We start from the raw sequence: 23,248 nt of genomic DNA, 5'->3' as shown, positions 1-23,248 counted from the left end.
TATCAGTTAACATCCTTTCGATATCTCTCAGAGGAAATGAGATATATAGGTTTAAAGTTGACGTTTTGGAGTCGTCGATGAAGCTGTTCGTCCTAATGCCGCAGAGAAGTTGAGCGGCAGTTCCCTATGGTTGCCAACTTTGAGCTTAGTTACCTTGGCTCCTTTGAGAGATATCAAAAAGTGGTCAACTAATAAAATGTTTATAATAAAATAAAGCACATTTTGTCAGTTAAACACTTTTTGATATCTTTTACAGGAAACGAGCGAAATTGGGCTAAAATTGAGCTTGTGTACTTTGAGGTGTCAGGTATCATTTACTGAATAAATAGTGTAGTAAAATTATTTCAAGCCTTTTGTTTGTTGATTCGAAAATTTGAGGGATCAAAGATCAAGGATCTATGGGATCAATGGGATTTCCAGAATTTTGGGAACTAATGAAAAATGGAGACAACTTTTAAAGTTGAAAGGGAAAGTTGACAGGGGTATGTAGATCAGAAAAAGTTTTTTTTCTGGTAAATCAAATTTAGCTATAAGTATGGTTCATCTTTTTCATGAAAAATGTATCCTTTCCTGGAAATACTTTTTGAGTAGTTTTGGATTTTTTTTAAAATCTCAAAGTTTTTGATCTTCTTTAAAGAAGGCCAGACACCAAAAAAAGTTTTCCTGATATTTTGCATAGAGAACCCCCATGAGGGGTTGAACTCATGACAGGCAGCTCAGGGGTACAGCGCCGCTACCGGCTAAGCTACGGGGGCGCGAAGGCGCCTGACGACCGATGGTCTACATAAGCGCGGCGCGATTTCGTCCCCCGAACTGTCCCCCGAAATTTTTGCTGTCTCGCTTCCTTTAAGGTTTCAGATCCCTTGAAGGTTTTTTTTCTTAATTTTTCATAACTTCTGTAGCCAAGGTACGGTGTAGCCTCTTCTTCTTCGTCTGATTCCTTCAGTTCCTTTGGTCTGATAAGACAACACCATCGCCTGTCTTTGTTTTCCATCATAATTCTCCTTTTTTCTCTGCGTCTCTTCATAGTATTAGTGTTCTGATATGATTACAGCCATATCAAAATAGAATAGTACAAATGAATGGGTTTTTTTTTGAATTTTCAAATTTTTTAAAATACATTTTAATGTTATTTTTAAAAGTCTTACAATTTTTTGAAAGTTATTCTCATAGTGACTTTTTTAATTTTTAGCAAAATTTCAAATTATGAAAAACTTGAGGAAAAAATTTAAAAATCAAATCTTGAAATTTCAGAAAAATGAAATTCGAAGAATCCATGGAACTGCCGGTAATTGTCGTTGATAGCGGAGTTTTACTACCTGGAGCAAGTCTGAAAATTCCAATTAGATCGAAATTGAAGTGAGTTCTGAATTTCTTTAAATTTTGGAAATTCAAAAATTGAAACTTCTGAAAATTCCGAAAAATTTTATCGTTCAACCATTCAAAAAACTAGAAAATCCATTTTTTTTCCAATCGTTCCAGAAAGATCTAAAATTACAGAAACTCCAAAAAATGTGGGCTTCCGAGTTCAAAAAAATTCAAGTTCCAAAAAAACGCAAAATTTTAGAGTTTCCAAAAAACTCAGAAAAATTGGAAATTCAAAAATGGAATTCAAAAACTTCAAAACGCTACAAAAATTTCGAAAAAGCTGAAAATGGAAAACTTAGAAATTCTCAGCTTTTTTTCAGATTTTTCGCAAAATATCCAAATTCCTTAGCCTTTGAGCTCAATTATCAGGATTACTATGAGAGATATCAAAAACGTGTTAATTGATAAAATGTTTATCAAAAAATCATCAGCATACATCAGCTGACAGCTGACAGATTTTTGTTATCTCTCCTAGGAGCCGAGATAATTGAGCTCAAAGTTCAACTAATCACTACATCATCTTAAAATCTTCCAGCACCCGCACAATCGAACAGCACCTGACCCGTGGAGGATCAAACTACGTAGTGATTGCTTACAAGTTATCAACTGATAAAATATACAATGTAGCTACAATTGCCTACATCGAAAAGTTGTTTGGATGGACGTTCAACTCGACGACGAACTACTCGTTGGATGTGATCGGATTGCATAGAGCAAATATTGACAAATTGTCATTTCCAAAATGTCGTGTTTCGAAACTTGAGGATTCTAGCGAAAGAGGTAAATATGAGACAGAAGCTGGAATTCTAAGAAACTGAAAATAGAAAATCTATTGGACTACAAATCATACTGTAGGATAGGTCTTAGATTTTCTGCCTGGAGAAACCTCTCCCGGAGAGATTCTTAGATTCTTAGATTCTTAGATTCTTAGAAGATTCTTAGATTCTTAGATTCTTAGATTCTTAGATTCTTAGATTCTTAGATTCTTAGATTCTTAGATTCTTAGATTCTTAGATTCTTAGATTCTTAGATTCTTAGATTCTTAGATTCTTAGATTCTTAGATTCTTAGATTCTTAGATTCTTAGATTCTTAGATTCTTAGATTCTTAGATTCTTAGATTCTTAGATTCTTAGATTCTTAGATTCTTAGATTCTTAGATTCTTAGATTCTTAGATTCTTAGATTCTTAGATTCTTAGATTCTTAGATTCTTAGATTCTTAGATTCTTAGATTCTTAGATTCTTAGATTCTTAGATTCTTAGATTCTTAGATTCTTAGATTCTTAGATTCTTAGATTCTTAGATTCTTAGATTCTTAGATTCTTAGATTCTTAGATTCTTAGATTCTTAGATTCTTAGATTCTTAGATTCTTAGATTCTTAGATTCTTAGATTCTTAGATTCTTAGATTCTTAGATTCTTAGATTCTTAGATTCTTAGATTCTTAGATTCTTAGATTCTTAGATTCTTAGATTCTTCTTTCAGCAGAATTCAATCATTCCACAATCGAGAATGTGATTTCTGGAGCCAAAATCCTTGCTCAAAACTCGGAATCCCTAAAATTCTCCCAAGAAATTCACAATTCTATCGACGACCACGATTATGGAAAATTGGCTGATTTGTGTGTTTCACAAATCAAAAATTTGGAATTTTCCCAATTTTTGGATTTTTTGGGAACCAAAAATGTGGAGAAACGGCTGGAAATGTGCGAGAAATGGATGCAAATGCAGAGAGAAGTAAGAATTGGCGCCAAAAAACTGAAATTTAAGATTTAAAATTTCAGACAAAAGCACTTCAACTGAAAATGGCAGTCCCAGGAAATTCTGAAATTCCAAAGAAAATCAATAAACAACGAATTCCAAATTCCAAAAATCAAGTGGAACAATTGGAGGAGAAATTGAGTGCCATAGAGTTTTCAGAGGAAGTTTCGGTGAGGAAATTTAGGAAATTCTAAGAAAATCCCCATTTTCCAGGACCGCGTCTTCTCCGAACTGCACCGTTTGAAAAATATGAATCCCCAACAATCCGAGTACACTGTCCTTATGAATTGGTTGGAACTTGTCTCGAACCTTCCATGGAACACATCTACAGTAGACGATATCGAAATCAATAAGGCTCGAAAGATTCTAGAAGATTCTCACGAGTCAATGGATGATGTTAAACAACGGGTTCTAGAACATTTGGCAGTTTGTAAAATCAACAATTCAGTGAGTGGAGAGATCAAAAGATTTGGATAACTGGAGATCAAAACAATGTTATAGGTCAAAGGAATGATTTTATGCTTTACGGGACCACCGGGAATCGGAAAAACTAGTATTGCGAAGGCGATTGCAGAGAGTATGGGCAGGAAGTTTCAGAGGTATGAATTTAGATTAGCGACGCGTCATCTTATAATTTGAGCCCGCTTATCTTGGTTCCTGTGAGAGACATCAAAATTTCGTAAACTGACAAACTACTTAAAGTTTTACGGCAAACATTTTATTAGGTGACAGATTTTTTATATCTTTTAAAGGGGCAGAGATAATTGAGCTCAAAGTATATAGGTTGGCTCGTCGGTCGCTGAGCTTATCTCCTACAAAAATCCAGATAACTGACTCAAAATCCTAGCGTAGAAAAAGGGAATATTATTAGAGGAAACAGCGTAGTCCAACTAGTAGTTTCAGCTTCTCAAAAGCCGAACTTTGGCAAAGTCATAAGCACTTCGAAGTTCTATTGAGACTAGTTGAGCTATGCGAACGCAGCGACCACACAGGAATCTACACGATCCTTCAAAAATGCATCCCTAATTATTCCAGAGTCTCCCTTGGCGGAATCCGTGACGAATCCGACATCCGTGGTCATCGGCGTACCTATGTGGCAGCCATGCCAGGTCGTATCATTGAAGCCTTGAAGCACTGCAAATCTAACAACCCAGTGTTCCTCCTCGATGAAGTAGACAAACTCTATTCCGGCAACCAGGGAAGTCCATCAGCTGCTCTTTTGGAGTTGTTGGATCCCGAACAGAACTCGACGTTCCACGATCATTATTTGAATATTCCATTTGACGTCTCCAAGATAATGTTTATAGCGACGGCTAATGATGTTGAGAGGTTGGAACCGGCGCTAAAGGATCGATTAGAGATTATTGAAATGAGTGGATATTCGATGAAGGAGAAAGTCAAGATTTGTGAGAATCATTTGGTGAACAGACAACTTTCAAAGCATTGTATCAGTCCGGACTATGTCAATTTGGATAGGCACGCGATTATGGCTATGAGTGAGTTTTTTTAAAGTTTAAAGTAGCCGAGTTCCTCTTTCTTCTGAACCGATAAGCTAAGCTTAAAGTTAGCTAATAAGCTAAGCTAAGCTTTAAGCCGAGATTAAAGTTAGCTTATGACCTTGAAGCTTCCTTAAGGCTGATAGTGAGCTACAAGGTCCAAAATCCTTAATCTTCTAAATTTCAGTCGAAGAATTCACCATGGAAGCAGGCGTTCGTCAACTTGAACGAAACGTTGGAGCCGTTTGTCGCCACGTGGCCCTCCGTCTAGCCGAAGCTTTAAACTCTGACCCATCAGCTGACGTTCTACCGGATATGGATCTCCCTATTCAGATCGGAGAACCCGATATTCACAAAATCCTAAAAGCAAAACATATGAAACGAGTGAAAATCGTTGAAAAAATGAGACCTTTACCACCAGGGGTATGCTTCGGATTGAGTGTTACGACGAATGGAGGAAGGGTTATGCCCATAGGTAGAGTAACCAAAATCTTTATAGGTACAATAACCCGCGTTTCCAGAAGCTTCGAAATGCAAAGGAACTGGGAAAATCGTGACTACCGGACATTTGGGAAAAGTTTTGGAAGAAAGTATCCTCGTTGCCAAGGGATGGTTAGGAGCAAATGCAGAGAAATTGGGATTGAAAACTCTCGAAGAGAATGATATTCATGTACACCTCCCAGCGGGGGCTGTTAATAAAGATGGACCGTCTGCTGGTACAGGATTGGCTTGTGCGTTGGTCAGTTTGGCAATGGGTGTCCCATTGAGAAGCGATGCGGCTGTGACTGGAGAGATTTCACTGACGGGACATGTTTTGGCGGTGGGTCCGACTTGCTAGGTTACGTGGAAGCCGAGATATAACCCTTAAAAGAGAAGCAGACAGTAAGAGTGTCTGCTTGTCTGCGTCTCTCACCTCCTTCCTTCAAACCGCTCTATCTTAACTTCCAGACAAGCTAGCAACTTGATTTTTCTAGTTTTTTTTAACCCCGCAATCTACAGTATTTTTGATTTCAGATCGGTGGAGTCAAAGAAAAAGTGTTGGCTGCCCAACGAGAGGGTCTTCGCCGGGTGGTCCTGCCGAAATCCAATGAAGAAGAATACCTGAAAATTGATGAAGACATTCGAAATGAAATGGACGTCGTGTTGGCGGATACTGTAGAAGATGTGATTGAGGCAATGATGGAGAAGGAACCAGTTTTGGCGAAACTCTGATTTTGTGAATACAATTTTTTTATTCGAATATGTTCATGTTTATACTCATTTTGTTTGTCTTTTCAGGACAAATTCAAAAATGTTGTATTTAAAAAAATTGAGCCAAATCGAAAGAAGTTACGGTTGTTTTTGGGTCGAATAGATGCACTATGTACCAAGCTACATAATCAAATCGAAGGATATGGACGCTACAAAAGATTTCCAAAATTTCCAAACGTTTGCAAACCCCATATGACTTGATGCTCAATAAAATGAAGGTGAAAATGACCAAAAATTACATAAAACAGCCTAAAATCGCTTACAACCAAACCAAAAAAAGCAAAAAAAGAACTAGGGGGCACCCGGAGTTGAACCGGGGACCTCTCGATCTGCAGTCGAATGCTCTGCCACTGAGCTATACCCCCACACACGGAAGAGGGAGGGTGAGGCCGTATAGCTGTCTAATACTTCCTGCGTCTCTTCACAACGTTGGGTCGCCAGGAAAGGGATTTATCATTAAAGGAAACGGGAGTTTAGGACATGAAGAATTAAAGAAGTCTTGTAAAAAATACAAAAAAATTCCTAGGCACTCAAGAACTTCTAAAGGTTAAAGGTGCTAATAATACGGCCCTTATACCTTAAGTTGGAACCTAGTGAACTTGTTATTGTAACTTTAAATAATCGTTTAAGGTTCCGAAGGATCTTTAAGGTTCCTTAAGGTTCCAATAAAAGAGATGGGTAAAAAACAAAAAACAATTGAAGTACATCAATCTTGAAGATAAGAGTACCCTGGGATAAAATTGGTTAGTAGGTAAGGGCTGTGGAGAAGTGGAGCTATAGTTAGGCACTCTAATGACCCCGGCTTTGTCCAGTTGGGGGGCTATAACTGAAGGTGCTAATCCAATTATAGCACATTTGGTCCATATTAAGCTGTCCTTAAAAGAGGCCAGACACCAAAAAAAAAAAAGTTTTCCTGATATTTTGCATAGAGAACCCCCATGAGGGGTTGAACTCATGACAGGCAGCTCAGGGGTACAGCGCCGCTAGCGGCTAAGCTACGGGGGCGCGAAGGCGCCTGACGACCGATGGTCTACATAAGCGCGGCGCGATTTCGTCCCCCGAACTGTCCCCCGAAATTTTTGCTGTCTCGCCTCCTTTAAGTTATAATTATATTGAATTCGAATATATTCAAATGAATCAGAAGCAACGGGGGCTACCTGGAACAATTTATGTGTTCTAGATTTCAAGTTAGATATCAATTTGTAGATCTCATCGAGTTACACATTATCATTTTTGATTTGAACAGAAATTCCTAGTTTCAACTGCTTAATGAGCCGCCCAAATATTATCTTTTCACACACCAAAAACCAATTCTCTTCCCTTTCATCTTCCCTCTTCTTTGTCCCAAAAAGTGACACCTACACTCTCTCTCTCTCTCTCTCTCTCTCTGGTCCCGTCACTTTTCTTCTTTTTGCCTCCCCGGGGTATCCTAGTGACCCCAAAGGGTGACCTGGCAACGTATCCCCTCTCATTCCCCAAAATTTCGCCTTTTCATGCTTTACTACACACACTTTTTTGTTGTTATTGTTGTGAAATATGTATATATATATTTTTTCCTTTTTTTTGAACTTTTTTAAATGTTTACAGTTGAAGTTAGACTCTGAGAATCTGAAAGTTTGAACTCTACCGTACTTCCTCTAATACCTCCAACTTTGAGCTCAATTATCTGTGTCCCTTTAAAAGATATCAAAATTTTGTCAACTGATAAAATATTGGTGATATTATGATAAACATTTTATCAGTTGACAGATTTTTGATATATCTGATATGGACCAAGATAATTGAGCTCAAAGAATAGGTACGTCGCAGAGCCGACCAAGTGCGGCGACGCTCAAGACCCTTACATTTGCAGTTCAAATATCTAAGCTCCTATAAGAGATGTCAACATTTTGTCAACTGATAGAATGTTTATTATATTATCACCAATATTTTATCAGTTGACAGATTTTTGATATCTCTGATAGGAAGCAAGATAATTGAGCTCAAAGTATAGGCACGTCGCAGAGCCGACCAAGTGCGGCGACGCTCAAAACCCCTATGTTTGCATTTCAAATATCTTGGTTCCTTTAAGAGATATTAAAATTTTGTCAACTGACAAAATTTTTCGCACATTATCACCGATATTTTATCAGTTGACACATTTTTCATATCTCTCACAGAAATTGAGAAAATTGAGCTCAAAGCTGACGGCGTTGGTGGTTGTAAAGAAAACCATATGATTCTAAAAATCTTTTTTTTTTTATTTCTTTTTTTTAAACTTCAGAACCATGGGAAAGGGCGACTCGATCATCGTCGCTGTCCGGGTTCGCCCATTCAATGATCGGGAGACTAAACGAAACTGCAAACTAGTGATCGAAATGCCAGATGAGGAAACTACTGTAATCCGTGACCCAAAAACCAACGAGGAGAAAAGGTTTACCTATGATCACTCCTACTGGTCGCATGATGGATTTTCAGAGAAGAAAAATGGATATTTTGAACCAGAAAATGCACATTATGCGGATCAGGTAGGTATTCTCAATGGAGCGCATTTGTAAGGACGTTTTCAGAAAAGAGTGTTCGAGGATCTTGGCCGTGGAGTGTTGGCTAATGCTTGGGCTGGATACAATTGCTCACTTTTTGCATATGGACAGACTGGAAGTGGAAAATCCTATTCGATTGTTGGATTTAAAAATAACAAAGGTGAGACTTAAAATCATAGCTCAGAAGCCCGGAAATTAGAGGTATTTTCTAAACCTAAATAAAAGTTAAATGCGACCTAAAATTCGTCAAAAAATTTGGTACGCTTCACGAATTTGCGTGTCATCCTTGCGCAGGGGCCATGCTAATCTTCTCTGTATTGTTCCAATTTTAGTATATGTTCTCGGAAGAACAGGAAATTTGAAAGCGCAACGCGTATATAAGGGGTAGGGTAGCCAAGCGGCCGACACCTCCCGGGTTCCGCCGCCCGCTATGTTTTGTGTGTAAAAGGGGCGGGGCTTAAGGGGAAAGTGGGGGAAGAGGGAGTCATCGTAAAATAGTTATAACTTTGATTGGAATGAAGATTTTTGAAAAATTCTTTTTGTGTTGTATAGGAAATTCAAAGATCTATCTGAATATTTAGGAATTGTCCCAATCGTGTGCGAGGAACTATTCAAACAAATCGCTGACAATAAAAAGAAAAATATGCAATTCGAGGTATTTGTGTCAATGATGGAGATTTATTGCGAAAAGGTTCGGGATTTGCTGACATCTACACCGCCGCCAAAGGGAGGTCTGAAAGTCAGGGAGCACCCGAAAAATGGGTTCTACGTTGAGAATTTGACTACAGTACCCGTGAATAGTTTCAAGGAGATTGAGGCGAAAATTGAGGAGGGAACGAAGCAGAGAACGATTGCTGCTACACAGATGAATGCGACGAGTAGTAGGTGAGTCAAGTCTGAAACTTTTCAGAAGTTCAATTTTATGTCATTGTGTAGTCCTTTTTAAAATCTACATTTGCCAATTTGATTCTTCCAAAAATGTTGAGTTTGAATGAAGTTATGAGTGGTACAAGTTCAGAGAGCACTCCTAATATTTAAGCTCAATTATCTCAACTCCTATGAGACCTGTCACAAATGTGTTAACTGATAAAATGTTGGTGATAATATGATAAAAATTTTATCAGTTTACAAATTTTTGAAATCTCTTATAGGAAACGAGATAAGCAGGCTCAAAGTAAAGCATGCCGCGCCGCTGAACTACGCGGTTGGCCGCGTTGGCGTCTCCTTTGCTTGCAGCTCAATTATCTCGGTTCCTATAAGAGATATCAAAAATTTGTCCACTGACAAAATATTTGGTACGTTATCACCAATATTTTATCAGTTTACAGATTTTTCATATCTTTCCTAGTAACCGAGATAATTGAGCTCAAAGTCTGTAGATTGGCGAGTCGCCGAGCTGCGCTTGCGACCTCTATGCTTGCAACTCAATTATCTCGGTTCCTTTAACAGCTAGTAAAAATTTGTCAACTGATAAAATGTTTGTCATAATATCACCAACATTTTATCAGTAAACATAACGTTGATATCTCTTATAGGAATCCAGATAATTGAGCTCAAACCTTCAGACCTCAAACTGAAAGCTTTCAGAGCTCATACTATTGTCAAGATCACATTCAATCAGAAATCTAGCAAACAAGCCGGTGGGACGTCAATGAAGAAAAGTGAAATCAATCTGGTAGATTTGGCGGGAAGGTAAGACATTTAAATACTGGTGGTGCACTGTATGATTGGTGGTAGTCGTGGAAGAGCAGACACCTTATGCAAATGCGCCCCAATGAGAATCATTCCAGCGAACGCCAATCAGCCGCCGGAACCGAAGGGGATCGTCTGAAAGAGGGAATCGTTATCAATCAATCTTTAACAACCCTTGGCAGGGTAATCAAAGCACTTCACGATTCTCAAAAAGCGAAAGGAGGAAAGAAAATGCAAATCCCATATCGAGACTCGGTGTTAACTTGTCTGCTGAAGAATGCATTGGGTGGGAACAGTAAGACAATAATGGTAGGTTAAGGTTTTTAGAAGGTTCTGAAAATGATGTTTTAGATTGCCGCCATTTCTCCAGCAGACATTAATTTCGAGGAGACCTTGTCCACGTTGAGGTAGGCTTAACTCTGCTCAAAATCTGAACTTTATTTCGAAACAAAGAGTCAAATGTAGAACTCAATAATATCTACAAAATAATATAAAATACAACTTTATTTTAATACCAAAACAACCGATGTGGCACATAATTCAAAGGGTATAGTAGCCTTGAGATATCCACTGTTCTACGATTTTTGTGTTGAGAACTCTGCATTTGTATATATTAGAATTACATATCATATTGTAGATCTTATCAAGCTCTATATTTTGGTTTTTGAGTTAAAAAGAAATTCTGATTTTGAGCCAAGTTATGCGACCTCATAAACTCGCTTCCAGATTCGCCGACCGCGCCAAATCCATCAAAACCAACGCAGTGGTCAACGAGAATCAAACCGAACGTGCTCTTCGAGAACTTCGCGAAGAAAATCTCCGTCTTCAAAGCCAGATTCAAGGGGGCGGAGCCACGGGAGACGCCAGCAACGAAGAAATCGAAAAGCTTCGACGGCAACTAGCGGAGAATCAAAAGGAAATGGAAGAAATGGAAAAGAGTTGGCAACAGAAAATCGCCGAGGAAGCTGCGAAACACGCTGGCGGTGCCAGTGAGAAGGCTGAAATGGAAGCGAAGAAACGGAAAATGTGTCATCTTTGGAATCTGAACGAGGATCCGGCGCTGACGAATGTGATTGTGCATTTCATACCAGTTGGGGAGACAGTGGTGGGGAATAAGCCAACAAGTTCTGGGAATTTCATTCAAATGAGTGGTTTGTCGATTTTACAACAACATGTGGTTTTGAAGAATGATGGGAATAATCAAGTCACTTTGAATCCATGCTCAGAGGTATTTTTGTTTTAATGGGTGCTTGAAAATGTGCTAGGACGCTATCAGTAATTATCTCGATTCCTGTAAAAGATATCAAAAAGTGGTCAACTGATAAAATATTGGTGACATTAGGATAAATAATTTATTGGTGGACAAAATTTTAATAATTTTCACAGGAATCGTGATAATTGAGCTCAAAGTTAACGTTTTGGGTGGGCTTTCAACCTTTCCCATTTTTCCAGGATCTCGACATTTTCATCAACGGAAAACCGGTGCACGGCGAGACGCAACTCCAACAAAACGATCGTGTATTTTTTGGTGGAAACCATTTGTATGTGTTCAATAATCCCACGAAAAAAGGCATCAAAACCGATATCACCTATGATACGGCACAGGCGGAAATTGCCCAGAATCATGCGGCGGCTCTGGGGAACAGAGGAATTGGAGGAGGTTCGAAGAGTGAGTTCTAGATTTGAAGTTTAGAGTTAATTGAGAATAAGAAAGTGAAGCTAGAAAAGAATTATTGATTGATATAAAATTTGACTTTGCTGGAACATGCCAATCGTCCTAAAATCAACTAAAAACTAACCGATTTGTTTGCGCCTCCTGGTCAATACTTCGAATATGGAAAATTCAGAAAATTGTTAACGTTTTATAGAACTTTAGAAGATATACATTTTAAAAGTTTATTCAGTTGAAAGTATTGAGTTTGAAGCAAACTACCATGTTTCAAGTGTGATACCCTTTGAAATGCCGAAACATATTTTCCACGGTGCTTGGTCCAAAGCCTGAAAATCCAGTCATTTTAAAATTTATATCATTTTGTAGAACTTTTGAAGATCTATGTTTGTTAATTTATTTTAATCAGAAATATTGAGCTTGAAGCGAGTTACCGTACTTCAAAGGAGACATACTTGAAAATCATGAAACGGATTTTCCTCAGTTTTAATGACAACTGTTCCCCACCCTGAAACCCTAGCTATTTCAACTTTTGTACCATTTTGTAGAACTTTTAAAGATCTACGTTTTCCAATTTGTTTTAATCGGAAATATTGAGTTTGAAGCGAGTTACCATACTTTCAATGAGATACCTTTTCAAAATTACAGAACACATTCTTCAATTGCATCTGTTCCTAACCCTGTAAATCTAGCTATTTAAAGTTTTATACCATTTTGTGGGACTTTTTATGATCTACATTTTTTAATTTAGAAAAATCAAAAATATCAAGTTTGAAGCGAGTTGCCGTGTTTCCAGTGATACACCCTTTAAAATTACGAAACAAACTTTCCCCGAAACCTGGTCCTGATCCCGAGAATCTTGCTATGTCGAATGTTATACCGTTTTGTAGAACTTTTCAAGGCCTACCTTTTCCAGTTTATGCCATTTCAAAATGCCAATTTTCAGGAGACTTAATCCTTGAAGAAGAGCTAATGTCCACTCTACCATTGGTTCAACGCGCAAATGCAATGGCTACCGAGTTGGGGTAAGTCCCTCTTTTCCAGAAAGTTCGACCTGCCAACTTATTACTACTTTTGCAGACGAAATGTGAAATTCGAAATCGTTTTGGTGTCACCCGAGATGCGCGGACTGACGAGTGGACTCACAGAGGTAGGAAGGGGGTGATGTCATTTTTGACCTAGAAAATATGTAAAACTTTTAAAAAGTAGTCTTGAATTGAAAGATGATCCAAAACTGAGTTGGATGCTGGTCTATGACTCATGGAGTAGGTTTTGATGTTTAGACTACGAAATTTGCAAAACCTTTAATCCCGACGAATTGAAATTTTTGAAATGTTCTGAGAATCCACAGTAACCTTAAAATTTCAGATCTGGATAAAAGTGCACAACATCTCAGAAGACACATATTTCCTCTGGGAAAAATCGAGGTTTATGAATCGATACTACGGAATGCAAGAAATGTATGAAGCGAAACAAGATGGATCGGATGGTTGGAATATGCCAAAAGAGAGAGATCCGTTTTACGAGCCCCCGGATTCTCCAGTTTTCATCGCCTCGTCTGTGGTCTTTCTGCAAAGTTTAGCGTATTTGATTGATGTTGAGGAGCAGTTTCCGATTGTGGATTTGTCAGGTACGAGGGTTTGAAAAATTTCAATTTGACCTATAGAAAATGATCAGCCTTCAGGAAGAAGTATACCGTAAACCTTTACTAGAAGGACCCCTACTTTAAGAGAATTTATCTCGGCTCCTGTCAAAGATATGAAAAAGTTGTCAATTGATAAATTATTCATCCTTATACCACAAACATTTTATCAATTGACAATTTTTCGATATCTTGCATGGGAGCCGAGAAAAATGAGCATGAGCTCAGCTCAAAAATAAAAACCCAGATTAAATCGCGCCGAGAGGCACACCAGCCAGCTGGTAAAGTAATAAATCAATCAGTATAAGGTTTGAAAAATTACACATTGAAGGTATAAGGTATAAGGTATAAGGTATAAGGTATAAGGTATAAGGTATAAGGTATAAGGTATAAGGTATAAGGTATAAGGTATAAGGTATAAGGTATAAGGTATAAGGTATAAGGTATAAGGTATAAGGTATAAGGTATAAGGTATAAGGTATAAGGTATAAGGTATAAGGTATAAGGTATAAGGTATAAGGTATAAGGTATAAGGTATAATATTTAAGGTATAAGGTATAAGGTATAAGGTATAATATTTAAGGAAATCCGCTCATCTCTGCTCCAAAATGTTCAAAGTAACCTGACAGACGACCTCCAGACTTCTGAGAATGGTCCAAATTCACTGAAAAAATACGTTTTTTTAACGAAAAGTACGAATTATGAAAAATAACAAAAGTGTACTGATTATCCAGACTCTCGTCTATTGATCCCATTTCGCCACGTAGAGGCTCAGTACATGAAAGGGTCCCCCCGCCCGTGGTCTCCGAGGACCTATTGTTGGATAATTGCCAGGAGTTCTTTTTCACTGAACTATTATAAGAAGCCATGCATAAGCCGTTTATTGCCATTTCATTTCTTTTAAACCTTTTAGATTGAATCTTTTGCTACTGGGGGACGTTCAGTGATAACACACCTAACCATGAACCCCAAAACATGGCGACCCTTCGGGCCTTTTAATACTTTTCTCGCTTTTTCGACCAATCGAAAGACGAATAGAAGAACATGAAACGACAGTAAGCAGCGCACGGCGAATAATATTGGAAATCGAGTTTTTCTGATTTTTTTCTGATTTATTAGCGCTTTTCGCGATACAGGGAAAAATCAGCTTTTCTTGGCATTAAAAAATTCTGGGTCTAAAATTTTTTTTTTTCAAAATAGGTAGAAATTGTAGAGAATTTGAAAACAAATCAAATGATCTAAAAAACGTCTGATTTGGCCCAAAAATAAAAGCCCTGATAGATTTTCTAAAAAATCAACTGAATTTTGTCATTTTTGAAGGTTTCTGAAAGTTTTCAAAAAATCTGTCGAACCATTCTTAATGAAAATAGGTAGGATTTGTCCATAATTTTACGAGAAATTTGCTGATATTAAAATCAACCCATAAAATTTAGAATTGAGACCCCTGATAGGATTTGAAGCAGTCGGATTACTGTAGATTTGAGGGAAAATTATTATTTCTGTTCAAAATTTGCTGCATTTTTATTTGGCGTGCTATTATTGGCGTGGCATTTTTGGCTTGAATCGACGTGGAATGACCTAGAAGAGGGAAATTTAAGGGGAAAAGTGATGCCTAGAGTCTCAAATCCATCCATATGTCGGCTCACGAACAAATTAATTTATTTTTAACTTTTTGAATTTCGCTCTTTTCTCGATGCATGAGAAAAGCGCCAGCAATCGCCGTTCCACGTTTTTCACAAATTGTTTGGCGTGCAGCGTAGTGCATAGAGCTTCTTAACAATAAGAAAGAACTTGGAAATTATCAAGCAATAAAGTTCAAAGAGGATGATTTTACAAGAAACTGAGTTTTTTTTTTGCGAATACGTGGAATTTGTTTGTGACCTTACGTGAATAGAAAACATTTTTTTGAAAAACTTGAAAATTAAATATAAATTGACGTGGTCTCTTAAGAAAGATAAGGGTACAAACTAGGTCAAATTGCGCCTTCGGCGCACCAGCAAACCGGCTTGTTCAGAATAACTTCTGAAATTACCCAGTTTTTCCAGGCCAAGAAATCGGACTTCTAACAGTTGGTCTCTCTCCATGCTCGACAACTGGAAAAGAGCTACGAGGTGAATATGTGGAGAATCCATCACAACTAATTGGCAAGAATATTGCATTCAAGGTGAAAGTGATCTCCGCAGTTGGACTCCCCAGACGAATCTTAAAGTCTAATTGCAAATACCGATTTTTTGGATCAAAGAAAATGACAACGACGCCAACGGTGTCTGGGAATACCCCCAGTTATGGGCACGAGGAGACATTCCAGTTTAAGCCAGTTACCAAAGAATTTGCCGATTATTTGGCGAATTCCAATTTGTATATTACGTTTTGGGGAACACAACGACCAAGAGGAGCGAATAGTCGAAGGAATAGTGTGTCAACTATTGGGAGTGGTGGAGCCAGAGAAGGTCCTAATAGGACGGTAAGGGGTGCCGTAAAACCTGTAATAGAAGGACCCCCAATTTTGAGCTCATTTATCTCGGTTCCCATTAAAGCTATCAAAAAAGTGTTAATTGATAAAATGTTTTCGATATTATGATAAACAATTTATTAGTTGACAACTTTTTGATATCTCTCAGAGGAAGTGAGATAATTGAGCTGCAAGCATAGGGGTCTCAAACGCGGACCACGTAGCTCAGCGACGCGCCACCTAAACTTTGAGCTCAATTATCTCGGTTCCTGTGAAAGCTATCAAAAATAAGTCAATTAATAAAATGTTTGTGATATTATGATAAACATTTTATTAGTTGACCACTTTTCGATATCTCTTACAGGAACCGAGATAATTGAACACAAAGTTGATTCCCTCTAATATTCCCAATTTCCAGCGTCGCGTCGAGAAGCTTGTCCAAAACGCGAAATCCGCCGAAAATCGCAACATCTCCGTGAAGGCGTTGGAGACCGTACTCAAAGGTGTTGATGACAATGAGAATAGGTAAGGACACCTCTTTTTTCGCAGAATCCAATGGTCCATGTCGAAAATTCCAGAAAGACACGCAAACAGTCGATGAAGAAGGCCAGTTCGACGACAGCCATCAAAAGTCGAAGTGGATCGAAGAAACCAAAAGCGAAGTGAACGAAAAATTTGCATATACAAATAGGATGGGTACTACAACTACTACTACCGCCTGGGCAAACATTCAGACGTCTTCTTCTTCTTGGTCATTTTTGGGGTTTTTTTTCGCCGACCGATCTCTTCTTCTTCTTATCTATTCCTAATAAAATTGATTAAAAAATTTGCTGACCATTTTTCTTGATAAACTGATTATTCTTACATTGACCTAAAATTCGTCAAAAAATTTGGAACGCTTCACGAATTTGCGTGTCATCCTTGCGCAGGGGCCATGCTAATCTTCTCTGTATTGTTCCAATTTTAGTATATGTTCTCGGAAGAACAAGAACTATGAAAACGCAACGCGTATATAAGGGGTAGGGTAGACAAGCGGCCGACACTTCCCGGGTTCCGCCGCCCGCTATGTTTTGTGTGTAAAAGGGGCGGGGCTTAGGGGTGAAGGAGGGGGAGACAGGGAGAGGCATCTTAAAATGGCTGTAACTTTGAGTGGAATGGAGTTTTTCAAAAAATTGTTTTTGTATTGAATAGGAAATTCAAAGAGGAACAATATTATGTAAAATTTGTTTTAGGAATTTTTAGTTTTCTGTATTAAAATGATAGTTTTCTCGAACCCTATTATCTTTGGAATTGACGGTACAATTTTTTGAAACCAAACCTAACCTTATTCGAAACAATGACTAATCATCGCTTTATTGACCATTTCTCACACTTCTTATTGACTTTTTTTCTCATTTCTCGACCTTTCTATATCTATTTTTCTCACTCTAAACATAGAATATTTACTTTTGATCACTAGCAAAAACTAAAAAAACTAAAAAACCTTGAAGTTCACCAAAAGTTAAATTATCAAAACTTTGGAGAGTGCGAAAGACAAATAAGACTCAAGGAGATAAATATAACAGAGTTCTCTACTCTGTGGAAAGAGAATTCGCATGGTTCCGGTTCTTGTGCTGCTCGTTTCGCTCATTTTTGCTGATGGATATGTGATTGGAGGTGGTACCCAGGTGAGTGTGGTCTGGTAAAATGAAATTTAGTCAGTAGGCTAGCTCTTGTCCTGCTAATTACAAATATCAAAAATTTTCCAAACTCGGGTGAAAACTAGCCGAGTTACAGCAGTTTTTGTGAATCCTCAAGTCAGCTGCTAGCGCGACAATGTAAAGTTGTAGTTGTCGCGCTAGCCGCTGATCGCCTCCGTGTAAGTGCGCCCTGCGGATAAAAACCTCCATAACTCAGCTAGTTTTAGCTCGATTTTGAGAATTGTTTGATATTTGAAAGCAGCGAAACAAGGCAAACAAACTCAGATTATTGGAAACAAGCTTATAGCTCTACTCAGCTTACTCGGAAGACCTAATTTTAGGTTTTCTCTTTTAAAAAATATAAGTCTAACGTAAAGCTCCTTTTGCTGGTTTGAAATATATAAAAAATTACCAAAATCGGGTGAGAACTAGCCGAGTTATAGCAGTTTTTACAAATCTTCAAGTCATCGGCCAGCACGACAAGTGGATGTTCTTGTTGTCGCGCTAGCCACCGATCACCTCCGTGTAATTGCGCCCTATGGATGAAGACTTCCGTACCTCAGCTAGTTCTTGACCAATTTTGACCATTTTTTGATATTTGAAAACAGCAAAACAAGGCAAACGAAATTAAAATATGCAGAACGAGCTATAAACCTTCTCAGCCGGCTCAATTGACCTAATTTCAGATTTTTTTCATTTGAATTTTAAACCAATAAAGTGAAGCTTGTTTTGCTAAATCTAAAAATCAAAAAATTATTGAGATTGAGTGAAAACTAGCCGAGATAGAGCAGTTTTTGTAAAACCATCAAGTCATCGGCCAGCGCGACAAGTGGAGGTTCTTGTTGTCGCGCTAGCCGTTGATCACCTCCGTGTAAGTGCGCCCTGCGGATAAAAACCTCCGTACCTCAGCTAGTTCTCGCTCAATTTTAATAATTTTTGGGTATCTCGAATCAGCAAAATAAGGCGAACATTTTTCCAGCCCGGTGGTAACCAATACAACCCATCATCTCCAATCTACAACGGTGGCATTGGTGGAGGAGTTTCTCCAGGTGGAGGATCCAACAATGGAGGAGGAGGCGTTCAGAGAGATGAAGGAGGTTACTGTAACTACAACACGGACTGTCGCTCGGGGCTATACTGTACTCCAAGTGTAAACGGTGTTAAGATCTGTCTGTCTTCGAGTAATGGAGGAGGTGGAAATGGTTTTCCATCTGGATGCTCCACGTCTTCAAATTGTGCAAATGGAGGAGTCTGTGTTGTGAAGAATGGAGTTGGAAGTTGTCAGATTCAAACAGGAGGATATATTTCGCCAGCCAGACAGGGTATGGTCAGATACCCTTCTTTGAGCGTTGGTCGTTAATTATGCTTGTTGTGTCCGTCTGTATATGTCCATGTCAATAAATGTTTTTTGTGCTTCAATTTAAATGTTTTCGAGTTCCCAGAATTTTCTCTAATCGTCACTTCAGAATTCTCTGAAGACGTCTTCTCTAAGAATGCTCCTGAGCCTGGAAAACTGAATTCTGCGTGTGAACGAGACGCCGATTGTGATGACGATCTTTCATGTACACTGTACTTTGGTGAAATGATGTGTCGAGTACATCTGAACATCTGGAAATTCATCTTAAAGAATTTTTCAGAATCCCATAAAACCACTGGTCCCTTTGAGATGTGAATCTGACGCCGAATGTCCATCAATGGAGTATTTGTGTGTTTTTAGTACGGCTATGCAGGATAGAGTATGCTGGAAGTACGGGGGTAGGAATTTTAAAAATTTTTTGTTTTTGCTTGAGGAGGTAGTTTTGTTTGAGAGTTTAAGCAAAAAAAATCACACCACTCTGAAGCAATTTATCTCGGTTCCTGTAAGTTATATCAAAAAATGTTCAACTAACAAAATGTTGCTGATATTATGATAAACATTTTATCAATTGACTACTTTTTTATATCTTTCTCAGGAACTAAGATATATAAGCTCTAAATTGGTGGTTGCCGCCTCAAGCCGCCGGCTCGGCGGGTGCTCAAGTTGGAGGGCGCATAGCTGTCAACTCCAAACCTATACATCTCGTTTCATGTGAGAGATATCAAAAAGTTGTCAACTTATAAAATGTTAATGATATTATGACAAACATTTTATCAGTTGACCACTTTTTGATACCTCTCATAGAAACCGAGATAAATTCAGTCAAACTCAAACGAACAACTAACTCTTCTTCCAGATGTGGTCACCGACGGATATGTGATCCCTATCAAACACAAAATTTCTATGGAGCTTCAGAAGTCCACGACGTCTCCGCCACCACCTCCAAAAACCCCAAAACCCATTGAAAATAATGGGTTTTTTGCCGAATCTCGAGCAATTTTCGACAGAGAGCCAGAACCAGGAAGCCTACTGACTTCAACCCTTCGTAAGTGCTTTATAATTGGTCCAATTAAGTCGTAAAATTTTATTAGGACGTTTTCTTTGAAGAAGCCGCCCAGAATTTTCTTATCAGATAATTGGGCTGCACAAAACACGAAACAATTATGTCACAGAATTATTGTGATTTCTTTTTTTGTTCAGTTGAGCGCCGAAGGGCCTCCACACTGTAAAGTGTGAGCTTAATTATCTCGGTTCCTATAAGAGATAACGAAAATTTGTCAACTGATAAAATGTTTATCATGATATCAGCAACATTTTATCAATTGACACATTTTCTATATCTTTGACAGGGAACGAGATAAATTGGCTCAAAGTTAAAAGTATGCAAAGATTGAACAAAATCCATTTTAACGCTAATTTCAAGATAGGGAGAGCTCTAAAAGTTGACAATTTTTTAGAAAAACGAGCCGATGATGATTCAATAAGTTTTTCAAAAAACTTGGATTCGTCGAAATCTCCGATTTATGTCAAAATAGAAGATGTGCCGGAAGTTTCTGGACAACACGATGGTGAAGCGGTTCGGACGACTAAAGTGATTGTCAAGGAGGAGGAAAAAGTGGATTCTGAACTTTTGAATTCTGGAATTCAGAAGACGAAAATTGGAGAAGGAGTGGAAGTGGTGGAGAATGAGCCAATTGATCCGATGGCTACGGTATGCCAACATGATTATCATGTAAGGAAAAGTTAGAATTTTGAATTTCAGGAGTTTCTGAAATTCCAAATATCTGAATTTATTGAAAAAAAGCTTGTATCAGGAAGGCCGGCCCTACTTTGGTTCCAAGGTACTTCCGGTGGGCCCTCCTGTGTATTGCAGGGCCCTTCTAATACAGGTTTCATGGTATTTCGATTTTCAGACGTTTTTTTTCAGTGCCGAATGGGAGAAAGCTGCTCGGGGCGAGTACGATTTGTGGATCGAAACATTACAGTATGCCGATACGATATTCTGAAAAAGCATCGGCAATGCATCTACCATTCGGATTGCTTATCGGGACAGGTAGGTTTTATCTTGTCCGAGAGGAGTTCAAAATTTTAAGTTTTGAAGGCCATATAGCTATTCTGAAGAAGATTCAGTGTTTTAACGTCACAACTTTTCGGAATTTTTGGAGTTGCCGTATTTCCTCTAATAGAAGCCCACCCAACCCATTAACTTTCAGCTCACTTACCTCCATTCCTGTGAGAGATATCAAAATTTTGTTAATTGATAAAATATTGGTAATGTTATGATAAACAGTTTATCAGTTGACAAAATTTTTGATATCTTTCATAGGAATGGAGATAATTGGTTTCGAAGTGGACGGTTTGGAAATGCAGCAAATTTTGCGATACGTCTGGCCTAGTTGGCATTTGCTAAGCCATCCCATCATTTATTTTTCCAGCGCTGCACACCGAAATCCAAAGATTTAGCGACATGTGAAACGGATATATCTGCCACACTTGGATCCATCGAATGTTTTTATGATTACGAGTGTTCGGGAGGAGAGAAATGTACACTTATTGATGATAAGCAACGGAAATTCGTTTGTCGACCATCGCCGACTTCTGATCCACGCATGAATCAGATTTGCACCACCAATGCTCAGTGCCCGTTCCAACAGGTTTCTTTTAGATTTACCATTTTGAAAGTTTGTCGTTAGGAGCTTCTTGAGGAGTTTATCTTGAACTTGTACCTTAGAAGACCACTTTTTTATAATTCTTCCAGGAATTCATATAAATTCGATCAAATGTTAGGAATGCCCTTTTTTCCAGCTCCCCCAGACACACAAATCTTTTCCTAGATTCTTCTCTTTTTTTTTTGAAAAAAAAAGAATAAAAACAACCGGAAACGCTAAAAAACTAGGAGGTAAGAAGTTGAACAATGGGGGGAACGTGGGGTGGATAATGACACTTTTATGTTTTTTTTTGTGTGTCTAGGGACCACCTTCCGGAAGTGTTCGTCATTGTTTTGTTTGGATTTTCAAAAATTTTGAAGGTTGGGATAAGCATCCTAAGTATCCGGAAAGTTGAATCTTTCCAGCTTTGAGAAAAAGAAAACCAAAACTGGTAGCGACATTTGGTAACTTTACAGCCTTAAAGGTGGGGGGACAGGAGACTTTTCGGAGGATTTTTGGAGCCAGGGTATGCGTTCTACCGTGACGGTGTACAACGCTTAATGTCACTCTGCGTACAGATGTCGTCCTCGCCTTTATGTATGCAATCGGGCGGCCGCTTTCTCTTTACCTGCGTGGCTCAGTCGGTAGTGGCGCCGCACCCCCAACCCCCACAAGTTCAACTCCTCGAGGGGCACATTTAAAAGGAATTTCGAGAACATTATTTTTTTTCATGTCTCCCCACCTTTAAAGGTCGTACACAAGACATTCTTAATTTCCTCTAAACACCTTGTAAACTGAAAAAGATCTGATGGTTTTAATTTATATGGATTCCTGGAAGAATTACAAAAAAGTGGACTTCTAGACATATGTGGCTGCGAACCACATATACAATTGCTCTTATTGAGGACAAGGAAACTCAAAAACTGTTTGGCTTCAACATTATTTTGTAGAGCTTTCTGAGTACTACATTTTGAAACTTGAATCATCCAAAAACATGAATTTTGAAGTGAGTTATGAGTCAACATGTGAGCCAACTTTGGTTTTCTCCCATCTAGGCTCATAACATTTTTCAAATCGTATATTTTTGAACGAATCAAATTGTAAAATGTAAAACTTGTTAAGCTTTACAATATAATCTAAAAGTAAGTTAATACATCGTTTCTGATAAATAGATAGGCTCAAAAAATAGACCAAAGCGACCTCTTCAGAACTTGTCAGCGCAGCTCAGGCGGACTTCGGCGATTCAGCTGCTTCAAACTCAACATTTTCACATAACTCAAATTCCAAGACATAGAGATTTCTACGCTCTACAGAATAGTGTTTAAGCCATTTGAAAAGATAAATATCGAACCAAGTTATGAGTTAATATGTTGAGACAACATTGCTTTCCTCACATTTTGGCTCATAACTTCTTTCAGATTCATTATTTTCGAACAAGTCAAAATTTAAAGGGAGACTCCGACCAAAAATTTTTATTGCATCAAAATGTGCTAAAATTTGTCTATTTTTCGAATATTATTGCGAAAAAATTCAAAGAAAATCCGAAATCCCCGAAAAACGGCGTTGAAAAGGAAGAAAATTCAAAAAAAGGTGCCGCCGGGGGACGAGGGTTTTCAGTGAGAAACTTAGGCCACGGCACCTGACAGCCTTTTTTTCAAGTCGCCGACAGTGGTTTTTTACGTTTTTTACCTGCCGGACATGAAATTGAAAAAAA

The 23,248-nt window shown here is 38.3% G+C and overlaps 3 protein-coding genes and 1 non-coding gene across 4 annotated transcripts in view; 3 read left to right on the top strand and 1 right to left on the bottom strand.

Annotated features, from left to right (window-relative positions):
• Positions 1 to 1,258: 1,258 nt before the first annotated feature.
• On the top strand, positions 1,259 to 5,834 carry CBG23035 (the record flags this gene model as incomplete). The annotated part of the gene is made up of 10 exons (XM_045244615.1): positions 1,259 to 1,359; positions 1,904 to 2,148; positions 2,852 to 3,102; positions 3,150 to 3,296; positions 3,340 to 3,573; positions 3,628 to 3,725; positions 4,162 to 4,622; positions 4,810 to 5,097; positions 5,144 to 5,442; positions 5,637 to 5,834. The coding sequence occupies 10 exons, from the start codon at positions 1,259 to 1,261 to the stop codon at positions 5,832 to 5,834; spliced, it is 2,322 nt and encodes a 773-aa protein (XP_045097695.1).
• A 332-nt stretch (positions 5,835 to 6,166) lies between these two features.
• Positions 6,167 to 6,238, bottom strand: CBG28917. The gene has a single exon. It is a non-coding gene (tRNA).
• A 1,902-nt stretch (positions 6,239 to 8,140) lies between these two features.
• Positions 8,141 to 16,516, top strand: Cbr-klp-6 (the record flags this gene model as incomplete). The annotated part of the gene is made up of 14 exons (XM_045244614.1): positions 8,141 to 8,380; positions 8,423 to 8,555; positions 8,977 to 9,280; positions 9,983 to 10,087; positions 10,186 to 10,396; positions 10,439 to 10,494; positions 10,814 to 11,315; positions 11,540 to 11,756; positions 12,703 to 12,781; positions 12,837 to 12,906; positions 13,125 to 13,386; positions 15,444 to 15,883; positions 16,269 to 16,375; positions 16,429 to 16,516. 14 exons carry the CDS (start codon positions 8,141 to 8,143, stop codon positions 16,514 to 16,516), a joined length of 2,814 nt encoding a protein of 937 aa, XP_045097694.1.
• A 929-nt stretch (positions 16,517 to 17,445) lies between these two features.
• The window catches only part of CBG23037, a gene marked incomplete at both ends in the record, with an annotated part of 6,555 nt that continues 752 nt past the window's right edge, over positions 17,446 to 23,248 (top strand). The window contains 7 exons of the mRNA XM_045244613.1: positions 17,446 to 17,517; positions 18,509 to 18,856; positions 19,167 to 19,284; positions 19,743 to 19,931; positions 20,344 to 20,618; positions 20,814 to 20,939; positions 21,322 to 21,540. Of these exons, the coding sequence (XP_045097693.1) occupies positions 17,446 to 17,517; positions 18,509 to 18,856; positions 19,167 to 19,284; positions 19,743 to 19,931; positions 20,344 to 20,618; positions 20,814 to 20,939; positions 21,322 to 21,540 (1,347 nt within the window). The remainder of the gene's footprint in view (positions 17,518 to 18,508; positions 18,857 to 19,166; positions 19,285 to 19,742; positions 19,932 to 20,343; positions 20,619 to 20,813; positions 20,940 to 21,321; positions 21,541 to 23,248) is intronic.

Source organism: Caenorhabditis briggsae (assembly GCF_000004555.2).
Source record: "Caenorhabditis briggsae complete genome, chrIII, whole genome shotgun sequence".
In the NCBI taxonomy this organism is placed as follows: domain Eukaryota; kingdom Metazoa; phylum Nematoda; class Chromadorea; order Rhabditida; family Rhabditidae; genus Caenorhabditis; species Caenorhabditis briggsae.
Note: the sequence above shows the minus strand (reverse complement) of the source record. Positions and strands in the feature narration are given on the sequence as shown.